Consider the following 12,979-nt stretch of genomic DNA (forward strand, 5'->3'; position numbering starts at 1 on the left):
ACAAGAAAAAAAGAAATTTACATATTGTATACAGGTGGGTATGACATTCATTTCTAAAGGCAAAACTCTGTTTAGAGAGAGCTAGTGGAAAGGGGATCGTTGACAGCAATTAATAGTTTCTGAATACCCTGATTAATTGAAATGAAATATAGGTATGGTATTTTTATTTCAACCATTTACTTTATATTATGACAAGAGTATAAACAGACCATCCTGAAATCTGAGCTTTGTTAGATTTATTTGTGACATGTCTTTATAATCAATTAGTTAAACATTTATTAAGTACTTCTTCATGTAGTGTGTTATAAATATTAATAAATATTTACCATGAGAAACTAGTTTTTATGGTTTCTTAAGTCCAATGCATAGCTCTAGGAAATAGCTTTGGGATATTGAATTAATTTATTCACCTTTTCAAGTAATTCTGTCATCTCTGTAGATGTCCACTTCTGAGGCAGTAATGAAGGAAAACCAGACACTCTGCACCAAATTCACATTTGCAGCTTTCTCCTCTCTAGGTGAGCTACAATCCATACTCTTTGTGATATTTTTAGCCATATATGCATTCACTGTGGTGGGAAACCTGGTGATCATCTGCCTTATCTGGGTAAGCCCTACTCTCCACACACCTATGTATTTCTTTCTGACAAATTTATCCTTCCTCGAGATGTGCTATATCACCAGTGTGGTACCTCAGATGCTGGTTCACTTGTTGGTGGAGCCCAAGACCATGAGTGTGGCATGTTGTGCAGCTCAGATGTATGTCTTCACCATCCTGGGGTTGACAGAATGCTGCTTGCTAGCAGCCATGGCTTATGATCGCTTTGTTGCAATCTGCTACCCATTACGTTACACACTATTGATGAGCCCTCAGATCTGCCTGCAATTGGCTGCAGCATCCTGGACAACAGGAGTGGTTGTGGAGTCAGCCCAGACCACCTGGATCTTCACCCTCTCCTTCTGTGGCACAGGACAAATTCAGCATTTCTTTTGTGACATCATGCCAGTGGTGAAACTTGCCTGTGTAGATACTTCCCAGAATGAGATTGTGTTGTTTTCTGTTTCTGTGCTCTTCATTATGAGCCCCTGCCTTCTTATTCTTTGCTCCTATGCCCGCATTCTCATGGCCATCTTGAGAATGTCCTCTGCTGCTGGTCGGCACAAAGCTTTCTCTACTTGTTCTTCCCACCTACTGGTTGTCTCTCTCTTCTATGGCACAGCTCTCTTTACCTACCTTCAACCCAAAGCTTCCCATACTCCAGATACAGACAAAGCAACTGCCCTCATGTACACAGTAGTAACTCCTGCACTCAATCCAGTTATCTATACCTTAAGAAACAAAGAAGTGAAAGAAGCCTTTTGGAGACTAGCCAGGAGGCAACCTCTTAGTTCTTAGGCAAATTGCCAAATCCTGGTCAATTGCCAAAGACCATTATTAGCAGCAATAGAAAAAATAACAAAAACAAAACAAAACAGACAAAAAATATATCATAATAGTTTGATTTTTTTACTTGTCTAAGTCTATCAATTCAGGTAGGGTAGAAATGTGGATTCTATTCTTTGATATCCTTCTCTAAAATTTTATGAAGAAGACAGCAGAGTAGCATCTTTGATTGTTCTTGCTCCAATATCATCAATAGTTCCAGATGCTTCTAATGAGATGATAAATTTATCTTGTATTTATTTCTGAGGAATATGTAAAGATTTTGGAGAAAATCTTCTCCTCAAGTATGCATTTGAGAAAAGTTGAGAATTGCAATTTATAGATTCTATCTCTTACTAGTGGTAATTAATATGTGATTGAAGATCTCTATTAACAAATCTCACTACCCTATATACTGATAATTCTACCTTTGGATTACTCTTATTCTATACCTGTTGCTTCAATGAGTCAAAATTTGGCTTTCTGTAAATTTTTGTAACTTGGTGGGTCCCATTTCTGCATTTTTGGGACTAAGTATAATTCCTGTTACACATGAAAGTCCTCAAAGATGGGAAAATAACTTTCAGGATTCTCCCTCCTATCCCTCCTACAACTCCCCCCCTCCCTTTATAGGCTAAACACTTCTCATTCCTTCAAGTGATCTTTGTCATCATTTCAAATCCTTTACCATCTTAATTGGTCAATTTAAGATAACATTAATTTTTCCAATGTTATCTTTGAAAATTTGTCTCTAAAAACAAAGCACAATATTCTATCCAATTAATCTAAAAGTATTAATGTATCTACTATTGTTCTAAGCACAAGGGATGGAAATAAAATGAGCCCAAATAGAAGACTTCTATTTGAGAAGACAGTATGTACTTAAATAGGCACAAATGAGATATATTCAAAGGAGTTATGAATCAACCTCAGAAGGAAAGAAACTACAAATAGGGGACAAGGAAGATAATTTTGAGAAAAGTATGAGAATCTGGAGACATAGGTAAGGAGGAAGTGCATTGTAGTCATTAGAGACAGACTGCAAAAGCACAAAATGGGAGATGAAACACTATGTGATAGATAGTAAACAGACAAAAATGGCTGGACCATAGACAAATGAAGAGGGTAATTGGTAAGAGAATTAGAAGATAGGAAAAGTCCATGCTTTTTAATTACATTAAAATATCAAAAGAAACAGGGTCAGCAGAGATGAATGAATCCCTAAACCCCTTTATTCTAGATGTTATCTATGTATTAAATGACTTACAAGATCCCACCAGTATTTTTTCTACTACAACTCTGCTTATTTTGATGGGCTATGCTATTATATTAAGCACACAATATCTTTTTATATTATTAAATTAAGCCCATCAAATATTTTTATAGGAACTGTTCTCTAGTCAGTTGTCCCTCTGACTGTTTTTTAAAGTTACATTTTTTTCAACCTTTTACAAAGTTTGCATATTCTAGCCTGTGTAAGTCTTTTGGAATCTGATTCTGACATTCAATGTACCAGTTATCTATCCCAGTTTTGTTCTCTATGAAAATTGGCCAGTAATGCCATCTGAATCTTCAATGAAGATACTGACAAAAGTGACAAGAAGAATATGGTTAATAACACAATCCTGCAACACAAAATGCCAGGGGCAAGTTAGGTAGGTTCAGATATGCTGTATTTCTTTAAAAAAATCACCTTTTACTTTTTCATCTGCTCTTGTGATTTTTAATGAATCCTATAGTATAGACACCATCACCACCACTGAAACATAACAACTAATCTGAACTGAGTAAGGAAGACTATCAAAATCTTTACTTGTTCAAATATCTATGCCATCAGAAGGACACTGCTATATTTTTGTGCTAGGAATATCCTATGTTTCATCTCTTATCTCTATGTCTTGACATTGGGTGTTCCCCATGGCTAGAATGCTGTTATTTCCTATCCTCATATCAGAGACTCTTCTTCTTTCAATAGAGAACTCAAGCTAGCAAGGGATGTCACAGCTACTGCTAAGTCCATTAGGAACAGTATCCTAAAAGAAAGTGGGCTGGAGTGGAACGAATGCCAGAAAATGTGAAGGGGCCTTCTTCATCAATTACTATATTTACTTCTATGGCAAGAGATGGACTGACCTCAAGTTCAAGAATCGTTTCCAGGAATGAAGAAAGAAAGCTTGTTCAAGAGAGAGCTAGACTTTCCAAGTTGCAGAAACTGTTTAGAAGTTCTTACTTCAAGAAATACAGCTTGGTGAGGAATTACTAGTTCTTGGTGAATATAAAAAGGATGTTGACCATTTGACAAATGCCATTTCTGTTTGTGAGCAGCCAGAGGTGTTGCAAATTTTACAGCATACTTTCCCAACACCAAAAATTCCAGATGCTTCTGACTAAGCAACCAACAATTAGCCAGAGAATTGTGGGTATACAGAGCTTGGGTAATAAAATCTTAATAAATCTTAAAAATAATTTTTATTCCAGAAGGTGAGCAGAAAAGGAGGCAAATGAGCAAACATGCTGATTATGGACTAAGCATTATGCTGAAATCTACCAAAGTTGATAATTATTTTGTGTAGGTAAGCTTTATTTGGATTTTATTTATCTAACTTAGTGAGAAGTGTATTTTGATTTTTTATTTTTATAAAAACGCTATGAATTATCTAAATATCATGAATTTCATTTGTTGGTAAAATATGCAATTGTGAGATAGATATGACACTACTAAATGCTAAAATACCCAGTGCTCATTTTTAAAAAAATGAAAGTGGAAATAAAAGAAATTCTGAACTCAAAAAAATCAAACCAAAACAAAACAAAAAAAAGTTCAAGAATTCCTGATACTCCAAAAACTAGAGTCCTCCAATTCAAAGTACTTAATATTTTTACATATTAGATATTTATTTGCCTGGGTGGGCAAGGCTGCTGCCTTGGATAGAGTCTTGGATCTGGAGTCAGGAAAACTCTTCTTCCCAAGTTCAAATTTGGTCTCAGATCTCTGCTAGCTGTGTGACCATGGCAAGTTACTTCACCCTGGGAGAGCTAGGTGGCCCAGTGAATAGAGCACTGGCCTTGGAGTCAGGAGGACCTGAGTTCAAATCTGACCTTAGACACTTAATAATTGACTTACTGTGTGACCTTGGGCAAATCAACTAAAAACCATTGCCTTAAATAAAAATTTTAAAAAATTTAAAAAAAGTTACTTTACCCTATTTGTGTCTCAGTTTCCTCATTTATAAATTTTTGCCAAAATAACCTCAGATGAGATCACAAAAAATTGAACTGGTTTGAAACTTAATGAACACAAATTTCATTTGCATTTATTATCTATATTTATCCTTCCTTTTTTTACTTTTCAACCAATCATCATGTACTTAATCAGTACATTCTAAGTGTCAAGACCTGTGCTTAATACTGAAGATACAAGGATCCAAAGAACTATATTTGAGAATCTTTTTTCCTTTCTTTTTCCTTCCTTTTTTTGAGACTGTGGTTTTTGGTTCTGCTAAGGTTGCAAGGATTATGGTTACCCATAGGCACAGTTCACATTACTTATCATCACCAGATTTTGGTATTGCTCTGTTTTGACCTGGGCTCATTTGTCTTTCCTTAGAGAGCAGCATAGTAACACCTCACTCTCAAGGTCTTACATATTGGTACCAGTAAAGTCCCCTTATTGGCTTGGTTCAATGATATTCACAAATACTGACTTCAAGTGATCTACAGTCTGAGTTTCTGAAGTAACAGGGACTCCTGGTACAGGCAATTAGACCCAGTAGGTCTTTAAATTTTAAAGGGAGAAACAACATGCACTAATGCAAGCATACACAGTGTCTTCCTCTGAAATTTATATGCAGTTGCTATTTTTATTTGCTGAAAATAATGTTGTAGATTTGTGGACTGATAAAATGCATATATATATATATATGATAGGAGGAACACTGTATGTAGCTTAAATATAAAATTCATAAATGCAATATGTGTATATATGGTATTTTACTCTCTTCTATTCTATTGTACATTATCATACCATATCTTATTATGCTATGCTATGCAGTGGAATGTCATACAATGCCGTATCATTTTAGTTAATTACAAGGTAGACTGAAAAAGAAAACAATTGAAGAGTTCTGGGAATCAGAATCAAAAGATCTTACCAGAGTAACATCTTTAAGGAAAAGATAGAGTCTCTAAGGCAGAGGTGACAGAAAAAATACATTTCTAGAGTGTGGGACTAATATATCCCATATTGTTTTCTTTCTTAGCTTATAGAAAGCAGAAACTGCTTCATTTCTTTTATTCTTATCCCCAATACTTAATACAGTGACACTGAATTGCACTAGTAAACACTTTCTGATTGCTTTCTCCTCATTTTGCAATGTTTTATAATAGAGCCTATAGGTGATTAAAAATATCAGTAGGACTCAGAGTTAGGAGGTCTGAGTTTGTGTTCCATCTCTGCTATTCGCTAACATTATATTAGTAGCAGCACTAGTAGTAGTAGTAGTAGTAGTAGTAGTAGTAGTAGTAGTAGTAGTAGTAGTAATGATGGTGGTTGTTGTGTGTAGGTGGTAGAAGTAGGAGCAATAGTAGTAATAAAGTAAAAAGAATTATTATAAATGATAAGAAGACAAAAGACGAAGAACTAATTGTCATCACTGTGCTAAAAATTCTAACAGTATTATATCATTCGAATCTCATATAACCCTATTCTGAACTTTAATTTCCATTTTTTAAAAAAAATGGAGTCAATGACTTTTATTAGGCCCACCTCAAAGGGATTTTGAGGAAAGTATTTAAAATACACTAGTAAATATGGCTATTAAGATCTTTACTTAGAAATTTATTTTGCCTTCAACCTCCAATATGACTTTTTTTAAGTCTTATTTGTCTTCATCTGAACTTGAGAAATAGAACAAACATTTTATTTTCTATAGTGTTCTTATTATTTATTTATTCTACTTCATCCATGTGTACATGTATATTTTTAAGTTACAAAATTTCCTTCCACCCTCCCTTCCTATCCTCTCCCCTCAAGAGTGAACAGTCAGGTTAGCATTGTATATACATATTTTTGGTAAACATATTTACAGATCATTCATTTTCAATATGAGGAATTAGGATTAAGGGAAAGAGATGCATAAGAGATAATTTTTATAAAGTGTCCATCAGATTCTGGAGCATTGCTTTTTTTCTTTTCTTTTCTTTTGTTTTAGTTTGGTTTTTATCCTGTGGATGGGGAATAATATTATGCATTGCCTGTCTAATATGGTTGCCCTCACTCTCTGAACTGCTGAGAGGAGCTGCTTCCATCCACTGTTCTCTTGGTTCTGCCCCCTTTGCTCAGCATCAGATCCTGTAAGTCATTCCATGCTTCTCTAGAGGCCAACTGTTTATGGTTTCTTTCAAAACAATAATATTCCATTCATGTACCATAACTTGTTTAGCCATTTCCAACTGATGGGCATCCACTCAATTTCCAGTTCTTTGTCACTACAAAAAAGAGCTGCTATGACTATTGTGGAACATGTAGGACTTTTCCCATTTTTTATAATTTCTTCAGGATAAAGACCTAGAATTGGAATTCCTGGATCAAATTGTACGAACTTTTTTTTTATTGTTCTTTGGGCATAGTTCCATATTGCTCTCCAGAATGGTTGAATTCATTCACAACTCCACCAGCAAAGCATCAATGTCCCAATCCTCCCACAAACTCTCCAACATTGATCATTTTCCCTTTTATCATCTTGGCCAATATGATAGGTGTGAGGTGATACCTCATTGTTGTTTTAATTTGCATTTCTCTAATCAATAGTGATTTGGAACATTTTTCCTATGATTATATATAGTAGAAAAAGTATTTTCAGAACACAGTAGATTAGAAAACAGTTGATACTACATGAAGCTGCAAATCTATTGTTTACAATTTGTTATTCTTTTAAAATATATCATAAAGTTATCATGTAGCTATCTTCCCCTCCCTTTTTTCCTCCCCTCTCCAAGATGACTATATACATGTAAACCCATTATATATATATGCTTAAACTTATCAATTCTTTCTCTGGATGCAGAATGTCTTCCATCATATGTGATTTGTAGTTAATTTGTGTATTTATAAGAGTCAAATTGATTTATTTACTCAAAGTTGTTCTTAAAATAGTTTAGTTTTACTATAAACAATGTTCTCTTGCTTCCCTTCATTTTGTTCTTAATTATTTCATTTCAAACATATCCATGTTTTTTCTAAGATTGTCAACTTAATCATTTCTAATAGCACATCATTTCATATACCACAACTTGTTCAGCCCTTTTAAAGGACTTCTCTGCAGTTTCCCACTCTTTGCCACCACAAAGAAATCTGTTAAGAACATTTAAGTTCTGGGGTTGCTAGGTGGCACAGTAGATAGAGCACCAGCCCTGGAGTCAGGAGTACCTAAGTTCAAATCCGGCCTCAGACACTTAATAATTACCTAGCTGTGTGGCCTTGGGCAAGTCACTTAACCCCATTGCCTTGCAAAAATAAAAAAAAGAGCATATAAGTTCTTTTCCATTTTCCCTAATCATCTTGATCATCTTGAGAAACAGATTCAATAGTGAGAGTCCTAGTTCAAAGGGTCTAAGTAATTTAGTAATTCTGCATAAATTATCAGAATTCATATATACATATATGTTTATATATATATAACAAACTAAACTTGAAAGAAAACATAGTAAGAGATAGCCTATATATGTGTATATATATATATATTATATATATATATATATATACATAAAACAAACCAATCTTGTAAGAAAAAATAGTAAGAGGTTGTATTTAAATTAATCTAGACAGTATAAAATACCTGGGACTGCATTACCAAAACAAACTTAGGAACTATTTGAACAAAGTTAAGAAAAATTTTACAGAAACAAAATCATGTTAAAATTATTGTGAAATATTAATTTTCATGTGCAAAAAGGCCAATATAATGAAAATTATGACATCTGTATATTAATTTAATTTGTATATTCAATATGTATTATATATTATATATTTATTTAATTTATATATTCTATGGTCCTCCAACTATACTACCAAAAATAATATTACTGAATTAGAAAAAGTTGCAAAATTCATTTGGAAGAATAAAAAGTCAAGAATATTAAAGGAATTAATAAAAATTTGAAACAAAGTTATTTAGAAGTACCAGATCTGAAACTATAGTATAAGTCTATAATTATCAAAACAATGTGACACAGGTTAAGAAATAGAAAGGAACATCAGTGAAACAGAGGAGACATACAATTGCAGCAACAAATTGTTATAATAACTTTGTATTTGACAAATGTGATGATTTAAAGTTTGAGGTAAAAGAATTCATTATTTGGGAAAAATAGTTGAGAAAATTGGGAAGCAGCATGGCAGTAACAGATATAGAATAATACATTATGCCATTTACCAAGATAAGGTCAAAAATGGATACTTGGTCTAGATAAAGAGAAATATTACAAGAAAATTAGAAGAACTTGGAATACACCACCTATCAGATTTATAAATAAAAGAACAATTTATGAATAAATAGAGAGAGAGAGAGAGAGAGAGAGAGAGAGAGAGCATAGTAGATAATTTGGATAATTTTGATGACATTTAATTAAAAGGGTTGTATAAATAACATAATTGTAGGAAAGATCAGAAGGAAAGCAGAAAATTGGGAGAAAATACTATAGGCAAATTTTCAGCTGAAGGTCATATCTCAAATTTATGAAGAACTTTTTTTCAAATTATAGGAGATGTTTTGGTGATTTTGTTCTATGGCCAAGATTTATTGAATTCAGCTGTGGCTCTATAGGTAGACGTGAGCTGTATGTTAGAGTATGGAAAGACAATTATAAATTATCAGTGTGAGTATTCATACCTCAGAAATTGATAAACACTACAAATCAGTCCTAATTTGATACTTAATGAAATGATGAAGAAAATGTTAATAAAGCACAGTAAAAGTGTTTTGTGAGTACATTTTTCCCCCAGAAGAAAGCCCTTTTCTAAACATTTACCAGCATAGTACCTGTCTTAGGTGCTACTTTGCAGGGTAAATTTCTATGTTCTCTTCTTCCTCATTTTCTATTTTCTCAGGTGTCTCTGCCACCCTCTCTTCCTTCACTTCTTTCTCATATGATGAAGTGACCTTATACCTTTCCAAGGCATACCCCTCCACTTGTTCAAGTGATCTCTTTTCACCTCATATCCACCATCAGATTTCCCCCTGTCATTGCTACTCTCTCATTTATTTTCAGTCTCTCCATCTAATTGTTATTTCACTAAAAATTACTAGGGCGTTGATAACTGGAAATAAACAATGGGGAGACTCAATGGAATGGGACTTTGGCAAATATTAGAGAGGTAACTCAAATACTTAGGGTCACTCCTAGACTTCTAAGAGGCAGATGTAGCCAAATTTGCTATCAGAAAGTTAGTCTAGAGAGACTACTACATTTCCTAAATTACTATATTTTCAAGTCACATCTAGCTATGGATGTTATAAAGATAGCACATCAGAACTGAGGCAACCATAAAAGCTGTCTTTTAATCTCTCTTTCCCCACACTTGCTCATTTTTTTCTTAACCGAACACTGGAGGATTAAATTCAGACTTCCCAACCTTTCCAAATTGTTCATTAATACTTTTATAAAATTAGAGTTTAAGGAATTTTCCAGACTTCCAAGGCTTATTAAGAAACTGAAAAAGTCTTTTGGAGGTTGCTTGGGGATTTTATCCAAATGCCATTCAAGTTTAATTAATTTGCTGTGATCTTAAAGGATCTGTCTATGTACACGCCTTATTTAATGTTTCCATCAGATTCATTCAGTGGATTTCCATCCATATATTTTGGAAAAGAGAAACTTTTAAGGGCTTATCTTTTCCCTCTGTAAAGTGGTAGAGTTGAGATTCCTGAAACCTCAGAGATAATTCTACACTTAGATTCATTCTTCATTTTCTAGGAACAGACTGCTAAAGTAAGATTTAACAATCCTCATTGGGATTTATTAAAAATCATGTCACCAGGTAGCATAAGGAATTTTTGATTTTGTTATTTTCCCTGGAGAAGAAAGCTTAAAGCTAGTTGATGTTAAGAAAAATTAATTGCAAAAAAAAAATTGTTGGAATAGGAAAACAGAGAGGGAGATACTCTCTGACCTTTTGTCAAAGCACATGCAAATTTAAAAACATTATTTTTCCCATTTAAATTTCAGAATTAGATATATGATTCCTCAGTCATTGTAAATAAGTATCAAATGGTGTGAAACCATCTCCTCAGAGGTCAGACATATTAAGGATTAATTTAATCTCAAGATGCTCATTAATATAGATTGCATTTTTATCTAGTGAAAGATAATCATCTTAGAATTACATATCAAAAAGCTTCAAGATGAAGCTTTCCTCCACCAAACATAATGGTTTCTAATTAACTTTTTGGATTTATCATATTAGTGAAATAAATCTCTTCTGACTAATTATAGTTTGGATTGTTGGGTTTTTGAGTAAATACATATTATTTTTTCCATTTGAACTTCCTAGGAATAAAACACCTCATGGGATCGAACTGGAGATATATAGTCTCTAGAAAAAGGGATTGAAAGGGAAATAGCTTTCTTCAAATATCTAAAAGATTTTAATATGAATGGATGAATAAAAATAGAGATTATCAATTAGAGATTTCTATTAGTTCTGTTACAAAGTGAGTTTACCTGCCACAGTAGGTTTCTCACCACTGGATGACTTCAAGCAAAGACTGAATAACAATTTATCAAGTATGCTGGGAAACATAAAGGGGAGTCAGATGAAGACTCAACTTGCATTGGATAGCCTCTGAGAACCCTTTCAAACCCAGAACTCCTGTTCCCTTTGAGTTCTCTGGGAATTAGCACTCAAAAAATTACTTTATATTTTTCCACATTTATCCTTTTTTATATTTATTCTGTATACACACACACACACACACACACACACACACACACACACACACACATACATTAGTTATCTCCCCTATTAAAATGTAAACTTGAATGGAGCCTATTATGTTTTGAGAACTCCACTACTAAGAAAACTGCACTACCTCAGTAAATCAGAAATAAATGTATGGTGTGTGTGAGTGTGCATGCATGCGTGTGTGTGTGTGTGTGTGTGTGTGTGTGTGTGTGTGTGTATGTGTGTGTATAAGTGTAAACCACTGACACTAAAGATCCTTCTGCAGCAACTTCTCCCTTCTTAGTATCTTTGGATATAGAAAAGTGAGATTCTTTCTCTTCTCACATACTGTATTTGGAATCTTCTTTGCCCTAGAATCTATACATGAGATTACTACTTTCTTTTTCCTATGGAGAAAAATATCATGCCTTCATCCTTCTTTTGCCAATAAAGTCAGAATCCTCAATGATGCCAGGACTCATGAAAGACTAGAGTTACATAAATATTGTACTTGAATTCCAATTATAAACCATAGTAGTTTCTACCCATCATTGCTTGGTAAGGTTTTGAATTTTATACATTTTCCCCCACCCTCCCTTCCCTCATCTTTCCTCACCACAGAAGGTAATCTGATAATCTTTACATTGTTTCTATGCTATACACTGATCAGAATTGAATGTGTTAAGAGAAAAAATCACATCCTCGATGTAAAAATAAAATACTAGAGAAAGTAAAATTATGTAGTACATAAGACAACTTTTTTTTTTTTTTAATTGAAGATAATAGTCTTTCGTTTTTGTTTAAAACCCATAGATCTTTCTCTGGATACAGATGGTATCCTCCATCACCGATACCCTAAAATTGTCCATGATTATTGCACTGATGGAATGAGCAAGTCCATTAAGATTGATCATCCTTACCATGTTGTTGTTAGGATGTACAATGTTCTTCAGGTTCTGCCCTTCTCTCTCAGTATCAGTTCATTCAAATCTTTCCAGGCTTCTCTGAAATCTCATCCCTCCTAGTTTCTAATAGAACAATAGTGTTTTATAACACACATATACCATAGTTTGTTCAGCCATTCCCCAACTGATGGACATTTACTCAATTTCCAGTTATTTGTCACCACAAACAGCTGCTATGAATATTTTTGTACAAGTGATGTTTTTACCCTTTTTCATGATTTCTTCAGAGTACAGACCCAGTAGAATTACTGTTGGATCAAAGGGTGTGCACATTTTTATTGCACTTTGGGCGTAATTCCAAATTGCTCTCCAGAAATGTTGGATCATTTCACAGTTTCAGCAACAATACATTGGGGTCCCAGTTTTCCCACATTCCTTACAATCTTGATTGTTATCCTTTATGGTCATATTGGCCAGTCTGAAAGGTGTAAGGTGGTACCTCAGAGATGCTTTAATTTGCATTTCTCTAATCAGTAAAGATTTAGAGCAATTTTTCATATAACTGGATAACATTGATTTCCTCATCTGCAAATTGCCTTCGCATACCCTTTGACCATTTGTTAACTGGAGAATGGCTTATTTCTTTTTCATAAATTTGACTCAGTTCTCTCTATATATTTTAGAAATGAGACTTTGTCAGAAATATTAGTG

At 33.8% G+C, this 12,979-nt stretch overlaps 1 protein-coding gene across 1 annotated transcript; it reads left to right on the forward strand.

Moving 5' to 3' along the window:
• Positions 1 to 439: 439 nt before the first annotated feature.
• Positions 440 to 1,396, forward strand: LOC141512202 (olfactory receptor 10C1-like). Its single transcript, XM_074221039.1, has one exon. The coding sequence runs from the start codon at positions 440 to 442 to the stop codon at positions 1,394 to 1,396; it is 957 nt and encodes a 318-aa protein (XP_074077140.1).
• Positions 1,397 to 12,979: the final 11,583 nt, after the last annotated feature.

This window comes from Macrotis lagotis, chromosome 2 (assembly GCF_037893015.1).
Source record: "Macrotis lagotis isolate mMagLag1 chromosome 2, bilby.v1.9.chrom.fasta, whole genome shotgun sequence".
Lineage (NCBI taxonomy): Eukaryota > Metazoa > Chordata > Mammalia > Peramelemorphia > Peramelidae > Macrotis > Macrotis lagotis.